This window comes from Amblyomma maculatum, chromosome 3 (assembly GCF_055883805.1).
Source record: "Amblyomma maculatum isolate TAMU_Amacu chromosome 3, ASM5588380v1, whole genome shotgun sequence".
In the NCBI taxonomy this organism is placed as follows: Eukaryota; Metazoa; Arthropoda; class Arachnida; order Ixodida; family Ixodidae; genus Amblyomma; species Amblyomma maculatum.
The window spans coordinates 191734687-191750806 of NC_139346.1; the positions used below are offsets into that span (position 1 = coordinate 191734687).

The following is a 16120-nucleotide window of genomic DNA, read 5'->3' on the forward strand; positions in this document are numbered from 1 at the left end:
GTTTGTTTCCACAACCCGCTGTCTCTACGTGTTCCGCTACTAATGCTTCATGTTTCGGGTCGAGAAAAAACAAACAGTCGAATACGGCGTTCGCTGCATGTGTAGGTCCCGAGAGCAACCGAAGGCCGATTGTGCCGGTATTGATCGTCGCTGAAGTGGACCTTCTCCCTCCGAGCGATCCCTCGCGCATGTGTGGAGCGGTGCTGAGAGCGAGGACGAAGGAAACTCTCATTTGGGAGACACGCGTCGTTGGGGAGCAGGCACGCGTGAGCGGCCGTCGTCCACGAGTGGGTTGGGAGACCGAGCCCGTCTGATTGCATCGAGTGTGTGGCTGTGTCTAGCCTGTTGTCGTGTACGCGACAACGGGAGGGCGAAGAGGTGCTCTCGGAAGGCCCGCTGCTGGCTCTTGGTCGGCCCGACACAAACTGCGGAAATGCGCCGCTTGGGTCCAGGGGGGGGGGGGGGGGGGGGGGCAAGTATGGCGCTCCTACGCGGTATACAACGTTCGTTCATTTATACGCGCTCCTGTCGCAGTTATCGCGACTATGCGTGAGTAGCGGGGCACACTTCAGCCAGCGCCCTCGTACAAAGCTTAGGGCTCGGGTGATGTTGGCAGACCTAGTAGCCAGACACCATCACATGATCTCGTGACTTAACCTATATAAAGTGGTCTTGATTTATGGTCACATTTTCTGTTTCTCTGAAAATCGCCGGTGGATGGAGAACAGCAGATGGAGAACAGCAGATGACGTACGTTGGTGCCCATCTGGGTGTGCGGGTTCAGGGTGTTCAGTGGTGTCACCTTTTGGAGAGGGGGGGGGGGGAGGAAAGCATCGAATGTGACATCGCTAAATGATTACCGAGCAGCGAGTTGTGAGATGAAAGTTTGTGGGCGATTCCTCTGCCCGAGGGATGCGCACGACAAACACACAGTGGGCCGTATAACAAACATATTTAATCTCACAGGGATCTTGTCGTCCGGGTGGCTGCGGGTCGTTTCCGTGGAGAGCCGGGAGGGAAGCGGGAGCGACGAGCCAGGGACCAGGAAGCGCCAGGGACCAAGAAGAGAGCGAGGCGGCGGCGCGTGCCTTCTTTTATAGCCCCCTCGCGCGGGACCGGTTATCCCCGCGCGAGCGGGGAGAGGGAAACAGGCACGCGCGCAGGGAGCATTGGGAAGTGGCGCGGCCTTCGAAAGCGCGGCGCGCCACGAGCCCTACATCTTCCCCCCCCCTCAGCGTCCGACCCGGGCTCCGCCAACAGCCGGGCCATGTCCATGTCCGAGCCCGGGTCGGCGTAAAATATGAAGCCTTGTCGCCAGGCTCTGGCGGGATGCCATGCCATCTCAGCTGGTCCGTGGAAGCAGCAGGCATGGCGGGACTGTTCCGGCTGGTCCCTCTCCGGCAGCGGCCACATCCTCGGGGTCACAGCGCAGCTGGGCTCGGCCACGGATACGCCTGGCAGCGGCCCTGAGCTGCTATTCTACATCGCTGACCCCTCTCCACGTGGCGCCTTGCTGGATGTACATTGCAGCAGGTGTTTCCGCCACGGGCACACCTGGCTTCCTGAGGCCTGTACTCCAGGCCTGGGCAGCGGGCTCCAATCCAACTCGTTGAAGACGGCCAGCATGGCCGCGCTGGTCACGATGATGGGCCACCAACCACTACAAACTAGGGGGGTACCCCCTGTTTAAGTGGCCCCTCCTTGAACCATGCGCTGGGTGCGGTTTCCCGCCCCAGCGACGGTAGTTCATCTGGCTGCTGCAAAATCTTATCAGAATGTATTCTGAAAGAAGCAAAGACGTTAGACAAAGTAGTGCACTACCTTGGCCTTAGGTTATAGCGTCGGTTGCGAACCGGGTTGCTACCTGCATCGTTTTGAGCTTCCCCCGCTTCGCAGTTATCGTCCTTGCGAAGGTGGTAAGCTTTCAAGTCTGCGACGTGCACCGGACCAGCGGTTTCACCGCTCGCCAACAACCGCAGCTGGTAGGTGAGTGGCGTAGTCCGTGCCGTAACTTCGAACGGTCCAACCCACTTGTGCGCTAGCGACGCGGCGAAACCACGAGCTGCGTTACTAAGCGGGTGCGTTCTTTTCAGTACCAAGTCGCCCGTGTTGAAAACGACGTGACGACGACCTTTGTTGTACTGATCCGCTTGCTCCATGCGCGCGACATCGAGGTTTTCACGAGCCGCGCGCTGGGCTGCCTTAAGGCGCTCGCGGAGCTTTGCCGCGTACTGTGTAAGCGGAGGGGGCGCGGGCCCCGCCGCGTCAAGTAGGGCGTTCTCTAGCGGAAAAGCGATCTCTTTCCCAAAATTCAAGTAAGCAGGTGTCATACCTACCGACCTGTTCACGGTTGTTCTAGTGGCGAAAGCCAGTTCGGACAGCCGTGCGTCCCAATCTCTGTGCTGCTCGGTCGTCGCGACCAGCATACTCTTAACATTCCGATTTACTCTCTCGGTTATGTTGCTCTGAGCGTGGTAGGGACTCGTTTTCCTGTGGCGGATTTGAAGCGCCCGACAGGAATCAGCAAAGACTTTGCTTGTGAAATACGAAGCATTGTCTGTAATGAGGTCGGAAGGGAAACCGAAACGAGTGAATGTCTCCAACAGTTTCTCCCAAATCCGTTCTGACACAAGCTTCCTAAGGGGGAAAACCTCAACCCACTTGGAATAGTGGTCCGTTATTACCAGGATATATTGGTGTCCGCGCGCTGAGCGAGGGAGGGGTCCCATGATATCGCACGCGACCACTTGCCACGGATAGTTGCTAACTACCGGCTTCATCATGCCAGCGGGTTTTCCCGCCCGAGGCTTGGCTACCTGGCAAACAGGACATGTACGGGCGTAACCCAGCACATCCTTTCTCATACCTGGCCAGGTCGCGACACGGCATAACTTGTCGTAAGTCTTACTGCCGCTGCCATGGCCTGCCAGCGCTGAGTCATGGAAGTACTGGAGGAATCGTTTCCGCAACTTCCTCGGGACCACGACTCGGAAGGGGGATGCAATCGCCTCTTCCTCATCAAGTTGGGGGATGTAGCGGAGCAGTAAGCCGTCATCGCCCAGCAGATACGCGTCGTACTTGCCCTCAGCGTTCCCGGTGCAAGCTGCACTACTCGCAAGCTCTGTCAGCACCCGCTGGCATAGACCGTCTGCTTTCTGGGCCTCAATTAGCTCTTCCCTACTGACCGCTACTCCCCATGACAGATTTCTCTCTGCCTCGCTTCTTGGCAGGCGAGTAGTCGCCGCCACCAGCTGCTGCGCCTTCTCTCTCTCGCAGCACCGCGCGGCAACTCTGTCCGCCTCCTTTCTCTCTTTAACTACGCAGGGCGCGACACTCGCGTCCGCCCTCTCCTCCTCTCCACTAGCGGCGACGCCGCGTTCAGCAATGCTGGTCTGCGCCTCTTCTGCGCTTCTGCCAGCCTTCAACGGTGCGCGCGATAACGCATCGGCCACCTTATTCATGCTGCCCCGGCGGTACTCAATGGCGTACGCGTAACGTTGCAACGTCAGCGCCCATCTCGCGAGTCTGCCTGCGGGGTTTTTCAACCTCTTTAACCACGAAAGTGCCTGGTGATCTGTCTGCACGGTGAAAACCGCTCCGTCTAGGTACATGTCGAACTTTGACAATGCGAACATTATCGCCAGGCATTCCTTTTCGGTCACGGAGTAATTCCGCTCCGCCGATGTGAGCGTGCGGCTAGCGAACGCGACAGGGCGCAGCTTGCCCTCGTGTTCCTGCAACAAAACAGCTCCTACACCGGCATCACTAGCATCTGTCTGCAAGACAAACGGCTTGTTCAGGTCGGGGAGGCGCAAACTAGCGGTGTTCGCTATCGCGCGAGCCAAGGCAACAAAAGCGTCGTTCTGTTCCTTGCCCCAGACCCACTTCGAACCTTTTCGCAACAGCTGGTTCAACGGCCTAGCGAGCTCTGAACAACTAGGGATGAATTGTCTGTAGAAGGCAACCATTCCCAAAAACCTCTGCAAGCTTTTCACGTCCGTCGGGCAGGGGTAGTTCAGAATTGCCTGCAGTTTGTCATCGTTCGGTCTCAAAGTGCCATCATCAACCACAAATCCCAAGAGGTTCACTCTCTTTGATGCCAACTGCACTTTCTTTGGGTTGATCGTTATACCCGCACGTCTCATTTTTTCAAGAACGGAATTCAAGTGAATGAGATGTTCTTCGAACGACTGTGAGAATATCACGACGTCGTCGAGGTACGCCATCGCGTAGTTGAACCTTGCATCGCCCAGCACGATGTCCATCAATCGCATGAACGTGCTCGGTGCATTAGACAAACCAAACGGGAGTCGAGTAAATTCGAAGAGCCCGCGGTGACAGGTGAATGCGGTTTTCTGAATGTCACCTTCCGCCACCTCAATCTGCAGGTACCCTCTGCTTGCATCCAGGACTGTGAAGAACCTTGCGTTCCCTAACGCGTACATCACAGCCTCGATCGACTGGAAAGGGTACGCAACCGTAGGCGTCAGTGAGTTGAGCTTTCGATAATCAACACACAGCCTGACCGAACCATCTTTCTTTGGCGCTAGAACCACTGGGGACGCCCAGGGACTTTGTGAGGGTCTCACCGCGCCGGTATCTATCATCTCGTCAAGGGCGCTGTCGAGAAGCTGTCTCTTATGCGCGCTTAACGGCCGCGGGTTACATCTGAAAGGGCGCGCATCACCCGTTTCGATCTCGTGCTGAAGCAAGTCGGTCCTGCCTGGTTTCTCTGTGAAACAATCCGAAAACGGGAGTAAAGTTTCTACGAGCCTTCGGCGCTGACTACCGGTTCCCGAGAAGGACGCGATAATTGCTTCTAATGGGCTACCATTCAGTGTCGCGGGGGAGCCCTCTGCGACAAAAGCGTGAACGCTCGCTCGCTCAGCGACGCATTCCTGTTTGGGCGCGCTAACAAAGGGAATGAGAGGGGTGAAGGGGCTGTATCGATAGCCGTTCTCTCCCATGTCAAGCACAATGCCCTCGCTCGAAAGAAAATCTCTTCCCAGAATAACTGGTATGGCTAAGCCGGGCAGATAGACGAAGCGATGCCTCCGCTTCCTGCCGTCAAAACGCAGGACCAGACGCACCGCTCCTTCTGCTTTTGTTGTCCCTGCTGCTAAGCTCAAAGGGGTTTCTGCTGGCCTGACACGGATGTTACATCTACGGCAGGCCTCGAAAACATCATCACCGACCAATGACAGAGTTGAGCCCGTGTCAACGAGTGCCGAGTAGCTTTGACCAACTAACCGCACTAGCATAAAAGGGCTCGAGCGCGACAACATTCCTTGCGCTCTACAGGCGAGGGGGACAAAAGCCTCAGCGCCCGGTGACGCGGCGTGGGAGTACATTTCCCATTTTCCGCCGTGGCTACCACGAAATTCTCCCGCCGACGGCGACAGGCTGGTGTTACCAATTATGGCCGCCGGCGGTCCGCGTTTCCCTGCATACGCCTTGCTTGACACTCTCGTGCCACGTGGCCCGGCTGGTTGCAATTCCAGCAAAGCCGGTCGTTCACCTGCCGCGCGGACGGGGGATGCCGCGTTCCACGAAGCGGTTGGGGACGTCTTTCCCCTCTCTCCGCGCCTGAGCGTACGTCGCTGGCGAGCCCAGCTCGACGCCGCTGCTCGAACGCGTACGGGTCAAGAGCGCGAGGAATATCGGAGCCTTCCGCTGGCCTTTCCTGCCCTACCGTCATTACGTCTGCGCCTCTGGCGCGCGGCGCGGAGTCTTGGCCTCCGGCCCAGGCGCATCGCGGCTCTAGCGATTCGGCTGGCCTGGGGGGTGGCTGGTAGCGCAATTCAGCGAGTAAATCCGCCTGTACTACCTTCGCTTCCTGTGCTAGGGCCTCGAGGTTTGCAAAACCATGTCCCCGCAAATACGGCTTGAAGCGCGGATGGCATTGCCTCATCACGCGCGTGACCTGTTCTAGATCGGTTGCCGTGGGATCTGCCCTCTTGTAGAGCTCCTGCATTGCGCGTACATACTCGAGGAGGCTCTCCTCTGGGTGCTGTGTGCGCAACGCTAGCTCCTCAAGCATCCGGCGTTCGTAATCGGGCGGCAAGAACTCGGCGCGGAAGCGATCTGTGAAGTCTGCCATCGACTGGAAGGCCGGCTGGCAGCGTCTCCACCGCGCCGCGCTCTCAACAAGTGCCACGGGGATTACCTGCGCTAGCACCACGTCGTCTGGGGAACCCAGTGCCGTCTGATAATCCTCGAGTTCTTGCAAGAACTCGTGGACTGACTTCACGTCCGTGTAGCCGGAAAAGGAGGGAACCTCTACATTTATCCGCGGACGCGAGACTGCCGCCGCAGCTGTGGCTTGGTTGGCGCTAGCCACCGAACCGAGCTGAAGGGCGAACACCGACAACACCTCGTTCATCTGCCTCATCAGGGCGGCCGCATCGGTAACCTGCGCTGACTCCACCGCGTCCTTTACCTCACTTCCGGACGCACTGGCGTCCGAAGCGGCGGCCCTATCTGGCACGTCTTTTCTCGGAGGCATTGCACTCGACACTAAGGCCGGCCGGGAGCCTAAACGCGCACGACTACCACCTAGCCCGCATCAAGAGGCTAGTCACAAAGGCTAAAAACTTCATAAAACGAACATATGGACAAAAAAATTAAAACACAAACCGGCCGACACTAAAAGACACGCACATAACCCAAAACAAAATTAAAACACTGTACAAGCACCACTATACTACACTCCGCCTCATATGCACACACGCTAGCCCTAAACTCAAAATGGCGTCGTACCTAACACACAAAGGACCGGCCCGTCGTGTTGCCGTGCGCTGCCACGTTGGCAGAAAAATCGTCCACATGGGTGCTAATTCAGCCCCAGTTGGGTGCCAGTTGTGGGCGATTCCTCTGCCCGAGGGATGCGCACGACAAACACACAGTGGGCCGTATAACAAACATATTTAATCTCACAGGGATCTTGTCGTCCGGGTGGCTGCGGGTCGTTTCCGTGGAGAGCCGGGAGGGAAGCGGGAGCGACGAGCCAGGGACCAGGAAGCGCCAGGGACCAAGAAGAGAGCGAGGCGGCGGCGCGTGCCTTCTTTTATAGCCCCCTCGCGCGGGACCGGTTATCCCCGCGCGAGCGGGGAGAGGGAAACAGGCACGCGCGCAGGGAGCATTGGGAAGTGGCGCGGCCTTCGAAAGCGCGGCGCGCCACGAGCCCTACAAGTTGCAGAAAAGTGGGAGTAACGTGGGAGGCATGCCTCAGAGTGCATCAGCATGGCCAGATGTAAAATATAATGTTCTGTAAAGTTCGAAGAGGTGTCACAGTGGAGAAGCAAGTTTCCGGTAGTTCGCGGTTGATATGCGAGTGCTTTAGAGGCACTGTGGTGCATAAAAACAGCATGTGGAGCAACGCACAGCGTAGAGGTTGTAAACTTCACGGATAAGTTTGATGAGTTCGTTCGTGCTTTTCTCCAAACTTCATTCGACGGCGTGTGCGTCCCACGTGAGGGGTAACGGAGACAGCGGCGTTAGATGGAAGCGAACCGCGGTTGTATGCTGATCGCTACATTTCTCATTCAGCCACGTAGAGTGAGCTCTGAGAGTGCAGCAAAAGTATAAGCTACGGAACGGGAACCCTAGTCATAGTGTCTGTCGTGGTGTCGCTGCTATCGTCTTCTTGCAGACGCGAGGGGCCCAGGGGCTTCCGAACAAGAACCCACTGCGCGAGAGCGTGCGCGCACTGTGCACTTTGCTGTTTGTTCGCGTACAGACTTAGACCACGGTACCTCACTTACAAACAGAAACCGTTCCTAGTGTGGTGTTCGGGCAGACAGGTTTTAGGAGTTTCTCTCAAGGGCGCACACCCAGGGAGCGTTGATACAATTTTTTACATAAGGATATCTGGCAGCCGTTTTTTTTTTTTTTTTTTTTTTAATCACCAGCCACTGCATATCGCAGCTGAAACGGACGCCCACACCAGACTTCCACGGCAGCGTTGAGTATTGTAGGAGAGAATATGTCTGCTGCCGGCATCTTTGGAGAGCAGGTGACGCGAGGGCTGCTTCTTCCCGGGAAGAGAGTTGGTTGCGATAATGTGGGACCTTTTGAACTGAGGCATGCCTGTCTCAGCAAAGTTGGATTGCCCGTAAGAGGCAGGTCAAAGGGAAGTTGAAGACTATCAGAGAGACCGCTGCTCTGCGTCGACTTGATGGTAGGGCAAGGGTATCAGGCTGAAATTTTTTTTAATAAACGGCTTGCTGGTGCCGTAATTAGTGGGTGAGCGGCATTGGGGTCCCTAGAATGGCCCAGTACAGTATATTCCAGATGCGAGACTGTCAGTGCATCAGCTAGCTGCAGCGCCCGGTTATCCAGAGGCGCCGCCAGCGACGGAGGATGCACCTGTATATTCAAACTCAGACTTGGAGGACAGCTGAAGAGACTCTCGATTTCGACAAGCTTGAAGGGGAAACGTGTATGAAAAATGGGGGCAAAGAATGCAAGATTTTTTTTTTTTTTTCGTGCTAGCATTTCAATTGCCGATGTAATCGCCGAATACGAAGACTTGGGCGTTCAGGCCTCCCCGCAGTGCACCTCACCGGGCTGGACTCTGGAGTCGAAAAAATAACGTCATGTAAAGCGGCGCTACGTTTCAAGCAAAGAAATGGTTGCCTGAAGGAAGAAAACCAACGCTAAGCTAGTAAGGAGTTGTTTCGTAGCATTGGACGACACATGACAACTTCTGGGCCAAGCGAGACGAAAATCCGGCAGCAGTGACGTCATTACGAGTTTTCCTGCACTGCTTCAGCGCATTGAGAAGAAGTCTTTGCGTTTAATATGTGATTGCGCCATCATTTTAAATACTAGCGGAAAGGCAGTTCACAGACACTAGCTACAAACTTCGTACAATCGAATCGCTTTGTCTCGTCCGAATGTCAAAAAACAACTTCAGCTTCTCTTTAAGTCGGGATGCTGAATACCAGAGAGGAGACGACGAGTCTGTGAGGGCCCTTTCCGCTGTGTGCACATTGCAGTTGACCAACGACGTCGACTTGTGGATGACGATGTGTGCTAAGATGTCGCGCTTCAGGCCGGCGTACAGGCCATTAAGCATGCCGGTCTCGGACGGCCCTTAAGCAGAAGGTGTATTGTATAGTGAAACGGTGGTGGAGAAAATCAGCTGGAAAAATATAGCGCAGAACTGAATACTCGAAAAACTGTAATTCGATTAACTTCGGCTGAAGGACAGCTACTAGTTGAACGAACCAGCCCGAGCTCTTCAACAGAACGGAGACATTAGAGGTTCAAACTTCGAATTTCCGGGCGCTGGTAATAATCACTTTTGTGGATGTCATGATTACGCGGTGCTATGTTATAGAAATTGTTAGTTTTGGAGCTTTGGATGCGCCTCATGAATTAGGAAATGACAATAGAGAATGTGGACCTCGGGTATTGTATGAGTCACAATGCATTTTGATTTCAGTATGGCTGACCGGAAAGGGGTTACAGTTTTGTGTACAGAGAAGAGAGTAATCCCGACAGCATATGAGAGAACTTACATTAAAGTTTGCTAATTAACATACACTTTCTGCCTTCTCTTATCTTCTATCCAAATAGGATCGAATGATATTTTCTTTTACGCCATCATCATCCTCATATGTCTGGCCACGCCACGTAGACAGATGGCGTCAGGAGCAAACGGAACTCGGTTGGGAGATGGATCTCCGAACTTGGGGAATTCAGCTGCAAGATATATGCTTCAGATTTTGTGAATTGTTTGGCACCGCATTTCTATGTTAGCTTGATGCGTCACAGAATTTTCAATATCCCAAACGCTCAGTGGCGTTGGAGCAAAGATTTGCGTTCAGCTTTCCTTTGAGACCACCTGTATGCGCGGCTTTTGCATACAAGCACAATTAAAGTAATAAAAAAATAATAAGAGGCGTTAATAAGAGGCGTTAAGGGGACTTCCTCAGTGTCGAAGGAAATAAACAGGACGTGTTTCACACGACGGTGAAAGTTCATGAAATACCATCACGGGACGTCTCATAACTTGGCACCTGTGGCACGAGGGAAACATTTAGATATGAAGGTTTCTGGCACCCTTTTCACAACGAGAGACAACTTTTCATCTTCGTAGCTAGCTTCGTTTACCTGTTTATGGATTACAACTCGTTAAATGAGAAATGAAAATAACAAGAATGATTCACGCACCATGGAGCCATGTAAGTGTGCTGAAAAGAATTAAAAGGGGAGAGGCAAGAGCAGTTTTTTACTGAAGGGCGGAGGAACCACATGTGCCCCCCCCCCCCCCCCTCCCCCCCGTTGTATACATAACTGCATCAAAAGAAAATTATGCCGGTTTGAGAGGCGTCTCGAGACAAAATTTACTCTGCGGTAGTTTGCAAACTTTTCCTACGTGTAAGCATAATGTACAGAGTGAGTATGCTGTGCGAGTGCCTTCGATATAGGAATAGGTACGATATACCGAGCCAGGATAGTAAGACGCCGATTCGCACCTCTCGTGTTTCATGCGCTGCTGCTATGTGAAGTCTCGCAACTGATTTGAGCGTGAGAAGAGGCGAGACTTGTATACACGGAAGAAGACATCGGGCTTCGACGCAGGCAATTGAATGGTGAACTCGAAGAGGCCATCGCACGATCCGCGCACCGTCAGGCGGCGATATGTGTGGCAGGCCGCCGATCAAAGCGACCGAGGCAGAGGGCGAACGAGGCCCGCGTCCGCCCGACAAGACGAGATCGCACCCGCACGCAGCGACTGGGCCACGAGCGAGGTCGTGAACCTGACTCCCCTCCTCGCCTCGAGGGGGCCCGCTCGTTGCAACAATCGGTGCATTTGCACAGATAACGGCCCCCACGAGAGAAGAACCGCTTTCCGCGTGGCCCCTTGTCGCTCGTTCTATTACGCAGGCCGAATGAAGCCTGGCCGGCTGCGCCACCGCTCGGCGGCAGACCCCGAGAGGACGGGCCGGTTTTCTCGAGTCCCCAGCTTGATGAACAGGGCACCGCATCATTGGGCCGGGGTTGTTGAACGCCGGATGGCGCGTGCGCCTCGGCAGGCGGCCACCGAGCACCATCTTCGGCCCCTTTGTCTTTCCCAAGTCGTTCGCTGGTAGCTCGGTGGAAAACCCCTCTCCCACGAGACGTCGCCGCGGAGTGGTGCCAACACGTGAGACATGTGGTCGTGCTGGCCGTAGAGTAGTGGTAGTAGGTGCATCAATTGGGTTTGTTTACATTGAGTGCGAGCGAGGGAGATACATAAGAGAGACAATGAAACCTCTAGGTCAGAAGAGACGGCTCTCTGAGGAAAAGCTAGTCACGATGGAACGAGAAGAGAAGTGATGCTGCTGGTTGCTCTTCTCCGAGCAGTTGAGATCATTCTTATTGGAGCTGACGTTCGCTTTCCTTTGCTTGATGGGTGACGTGTTCGTGGCTACATTTCGAAACGCGTTCGGGGCTGGAATTCGACGGGTCGATGGGGCGCTTTATTTGAGAATCAGCCGACGACACCGTTTCCGCTGCATCAATATGTAGTATTTGCAGGTGTCTAGCCTTGACCAACGTTCAGCACAGTTATGAGGTCAGCGTGCAGCCGAAACGAGTAATATGCTTCGCTATGTGACCACCAACTTCCCTTGATGGCATGGGCTTCGAACATCGGCAGTCGGCGTAACATTTCAGATACGCTGAAAATGTGACAGCTGAAGCGGGGTCAGGTATGCACGGAAATATATGGTTGTGGGCTACCTCTTTGAGGCGCAAATGAATGAAAGCCGGAAGTATAGGAGCCCTTATCTAAGATAGTGCATATCGCTGGGTGGGTTACACCTATCCCCGCAACATTTGATTTGCCAGTAAGACCTGAAGCCAACGCGTTATGCTAGCTGACAACGAGGTCGCATGCCCGATTTTTGGCCACGAATTCTACGGGGCGTATTATGTGCCAAAACACGTCCGTACTGAGATTTAAGCCCCTCTTCAGTAGCTCCATGTCCCGGAGTCATGAATGTGTTGTTTCGAACAATCATTAGGTGGAGCTGCCGGATATGAGAGTCACTTGATTTTAAAACGTTCAGACTGTGGGATGCACAAGATTCTTGATGTAAGACAAGAACTATTAGATACACAGTTAGTTATACTAGGCAGAAACCGTTATTTTGAATGACGGAACGCGAAAAATGTAGTTCTATTGCAGCAGATGACGATTAAAATTTTACTCTTTTACTGTATTGATACTGCATAAAACTTAACCTACCCCATCTCAGCACACTCGGAGGTAGAAATTATTCATTCGTATGCAGGCTGTGACTCGATGATGTTGATTTCAAAGCCGCTCGGATTGTTCTACATACTCTAAATTTCCGGCAGTGATCAGTGCATAATTCCTTGCAACTCCGAACGCATGCCACTTGCCGTTAGCAATGCAGGACCATGGCGGCAAAATTGTTCAGCGTAGACGCTCTCATGTTTAAGAAACGTTCGACTTACTAAAAGGTGCAGCGGATATTTAAAAATATAATGTCTTATCAATTGCACGTGTGTAAATCATCACAAAACGTCTCAGATATATGCTCACAACGAATGTCTACCTGATCGTGGGCATACCTGCTCCTGAGAGCTCATCCAAATCCAGTAGAAGCCCTAACACGAGTGTGCTGATGCTTAGAGCCCTTGCCCTTCAGAGGTATTTGCGGGCAGCGGAGGCGATATAAACGAACTCGGCGTCCGTAGCGCAGTTCCTAGATGCTGAGATGGAGTGGAGTAGTGAACGTTTTCCTGACTTAATAAGTCTTGGAATACTATTTGGCAGATTAATAAATGGTGTTTTAAAAGAAGTTGAAGCACTGCGTGGCACTGTACGATCCCAATCACTTCAAAAAATGAAAGATGAGCAAGAGTTGAGGCCCATGCATGTGATTGACGATGACGATAGAGACGAAGGATACCAAGATAATCTACACAAAGAGCTATGCGTTTTCTCTTAAACACCTCAAATAAAATCTACTGCTACAGGAAAAAATCACGTCCAGCGCGTCGCCTCGCAAGCACACGTTGAAAGCCATGAACCGGTATAAGGTTACTGCTTAAGGCGAATAAAATAGCTGAGCTGTTTCCGAAAGAACAACATGGGGAACTTCATAGGAAAGACTTTTCAGCGAGGATTACACAGAAAGAAGCTGAGTGGCATAAACGACGAAAGCTGCCTGCAAAGCATCTTGCTTGCGATAGATAACTTCTTTTCTCTTTAAAACTGCCTATGAATGTTTAAATTTGCACGAAGTGCCTGTACTAAAATAAGGTCACTGTTCTGTCTCGCCTGCGCGCCGACTTCGTCAGCACGCAGGCATGGCTGCACAAGATACAATGTGCTGCGTCACTTGTTTTCTTGAGCTGGGATGTTATAGGGGAAGGAGCACGGGACGTTCCTGTGCAACTTAAGAAGGAATGCGGCCCTGGACGGCGTTGCGTGCGTTTTATTCGCCGATGGTTTACAAACTATGAGGCCCGCGATAGCAAGGCGTCTGGGCAATGCAAAGAGATAGAATTTCTTAACAAATACCATATACCTGCATTCTCAGATTTCATCGAAGTGGTTGTGAAACCTCCTTCAAGCAATCCCTGCGGGTAAAAAAAAAAAAAAAATATCGTCGTCAGTGAGTTTCGGACGGAGGCCGATGCAAAGAGGTCAGCTTCGCTGGTCACAGCATCAGATCATGTACCGAGTATTTCGCTCAGAGCTTCTAATGTCGCCGTCTTCATCTCCACCTCCGAAAAAGAAAAAAAAAAAGTGCAATGAACATTTCAGTTAAGCCTCCTTCATCCTAACAAAAGCCTAAACCACACGTAAAATACTTAGCTAAACATGGCTACACTGGCAAAGCAAGACTGAAGCAAAATTAGCTGAATGAATGCTCAGTAATGCTTCTGCAGCTGTATCCGTTCTTAGCCAAGCTAAACCGCCGTTTTTTATTTTTTCAGAATATGATGCACAGAAGAATTAAACGCCGACATTTTCGCTGCAAGATTACTCCCGCGTGGCAGCTAACGTATCAAGCGCCAGTAAATTTGGATGGACGAGGGGTATTATAGGTAAGGAAATAAGAATGCATTGTACAATTAGACAAGGTCAGGCACTCAAGCGTGCAATTCGTGGGTGCTTTCTAAATCACACCACTTCCTAAGTTTTGCCCTGGAGAATATAGGCTCAGCTATCTCTGCTGGAAAACTTGAAGCTGAAATAGTACGTTACATCGTTATCGAACAAAACTTAAAGTCGGCAGGGTTTGTAGTCAGTGCACTATAAAGATTACGGTATTGTTATGGTACGCAGTCTCGGAGACGACGATGTGCTGGAGGAGGAGGAGGAGGGATTACTTTTATTCTATATTTCCTTATCTTCCTGAGTGGAGCCCTCAGTCCAGGGCTCCATGTTCCGTCTCAATCCTGCAGGCCCGCCAGAATAGCTGTCGCTGGTCTTGCGGGTTGGTGCTGATGAAACGGTCTGAGTGCTGGAGTAGTAAAAAAAGACGATGAAGCTAGGCCCGAACCACCAACATACCACAAGAACGGAGTCGACCGCCGTACAGTCTCTGCAAAGGAGGAGGTTAAAAGCGTCGTCAGCCATTCCCTTTAAGATGTGGCCTACCTTGGCAGACTCGGACATGGGGCTGTACACTTTGAGGCATAGAGCTAGGACGTCTTGTAAATACGACGGATATGATTCGGTTGACGACTGTGCTCGCGATGCTAGGTCCTTTCTAGCGCTGAGCTTGCGTCTGATCGGCTTGCCAAAGAGATCCCGGAGCTTCTCTTCACACATATCCCAGGATGTTTGCCTTCGTGTGTCTCAAACCAAACGCGCGCCGTACCCACCAGGTATAGAGAATGACGTTCGCAAGCAACAGGGTTGTGTCTCATCTGTTATGCTTACGTACATAGCGAGCCAGTCTTTGATGTCGACATCATCGGTGCCGTAAAAGGTGCCCGGATCACGAGGCTGTGCCATGACGACAGCGGGCGCTGGTTGTGCCGCTGCAGACTGGGTTGCGTCGGTCAGCATATAGTGCTAGCACCGAGCTGCAGGGGCTGCTACGGAGATCCAGATTGTGGTATTGGTGTCGCACCTGTCACGCTCCGCCAAAATGTTGATAGGCACACTCCGGCGTAGCCGCAACAGCTCGCCATCAAGGACACACTCTTCTTCTTCTTCTTCCTTGATATTTGGCACATACCCACGAAGGGGGATTGGCCAGGGTTCAGTGTGGACTGCCAAGTGTCCTACACAAACTGAACTAGTGTATTAAAGTAATTGACAACTAAACAAAAACATAAGATTTAAGCGTCGTCCTTCTTCATTACTTCAGAACATCTTCGATCGTCTCCGAGACTACATACCGTAGCAATATATACACCTGTAGAGACAGTGTATAAGGCATAAAGCAGAGAGAAAGGGAGTTACAGATATGCTTTACGAGCAAACGAAATTTCTAGAGAATTAACACGCTTTCTGTTTTTCATCTCCACCCTCCAGTATAGCGCTGCATAATTTGTCATAACACGCATCTCTTATTAACAATCCGTGCTGCTTGCCGATATTTGTCTCATTTGCTTGCTTGCATCCTTCTGATTAATAACACAGTTGAAACTCGATTTAACGAAGTTGATCGGAGACGTGAATTATTTCGTTAAATCGAGAATTTTGTTGAATCGGGTGAAGCATTTCTCGGCCTTATAATCTGGTACATTCGATTATAAGGGGCGGCGGCACCCAAAAAGCCACCGCGGCATCATACTTGCGAAGCCTTAATGCTCCCAAAATGAAATTCGGCCAGCAAAAGTTACCAGCGCCGCTAGCGCACAAGAAACAAAAATTGCTATTCATCAAGAAGAGCTCGAGAGGACTACAAATTTATTTTCCAGCCATGAAGTCGTAGAACTTTGCCTGTGTACGCTTTGTGAGCAAATACCGCACCGATTTCTCGTAGGTCTGAAGTGCTACGTATAGCACTGTAGGCCTAACAAGCTGAGCTTGAGAGAAGCATGCACTCAAAGGCACGGAGAAATATCCGCACAAGTACAATGGCGAACGAACCACACGAAGTACCCCACAAAAAAGCACCGAACAGCAACACTG

General features: G+C 52.3%; 1 protein-coding gene across 4 annotated transcripts in view; it reads left to right on the forward strand.

The window, feature by feature from the left end:
* Nep3 (M13 family metallopeptidase neprilysin 3) overlaps positions 1 to 16120 on the forward strand; it is a 133555-nt gene that overhangs the window by 18860 nt on the left and 98575 nt on the right. For 2 of the 4 annotated variants that reach the window (XM_084599104.1, XM_084599103.1), the window contains one exon: positions 13966 to 14076. The exons of the other annotated variants lie outside the window; for them this stretch is intronic. In XM_084599104.1, the coding sequence (XP_084455230.1) occupies positions 14057 to 14076 (20 nt within the window). In that variant the 5' untranslated portion in view covers positions 13966 to 14056. The remainder of the gene's footprint in view (positions 1 to 13965; positions 14077 to 16120) is intronic. 4 annotated transcript variants of the gene reach the window in all.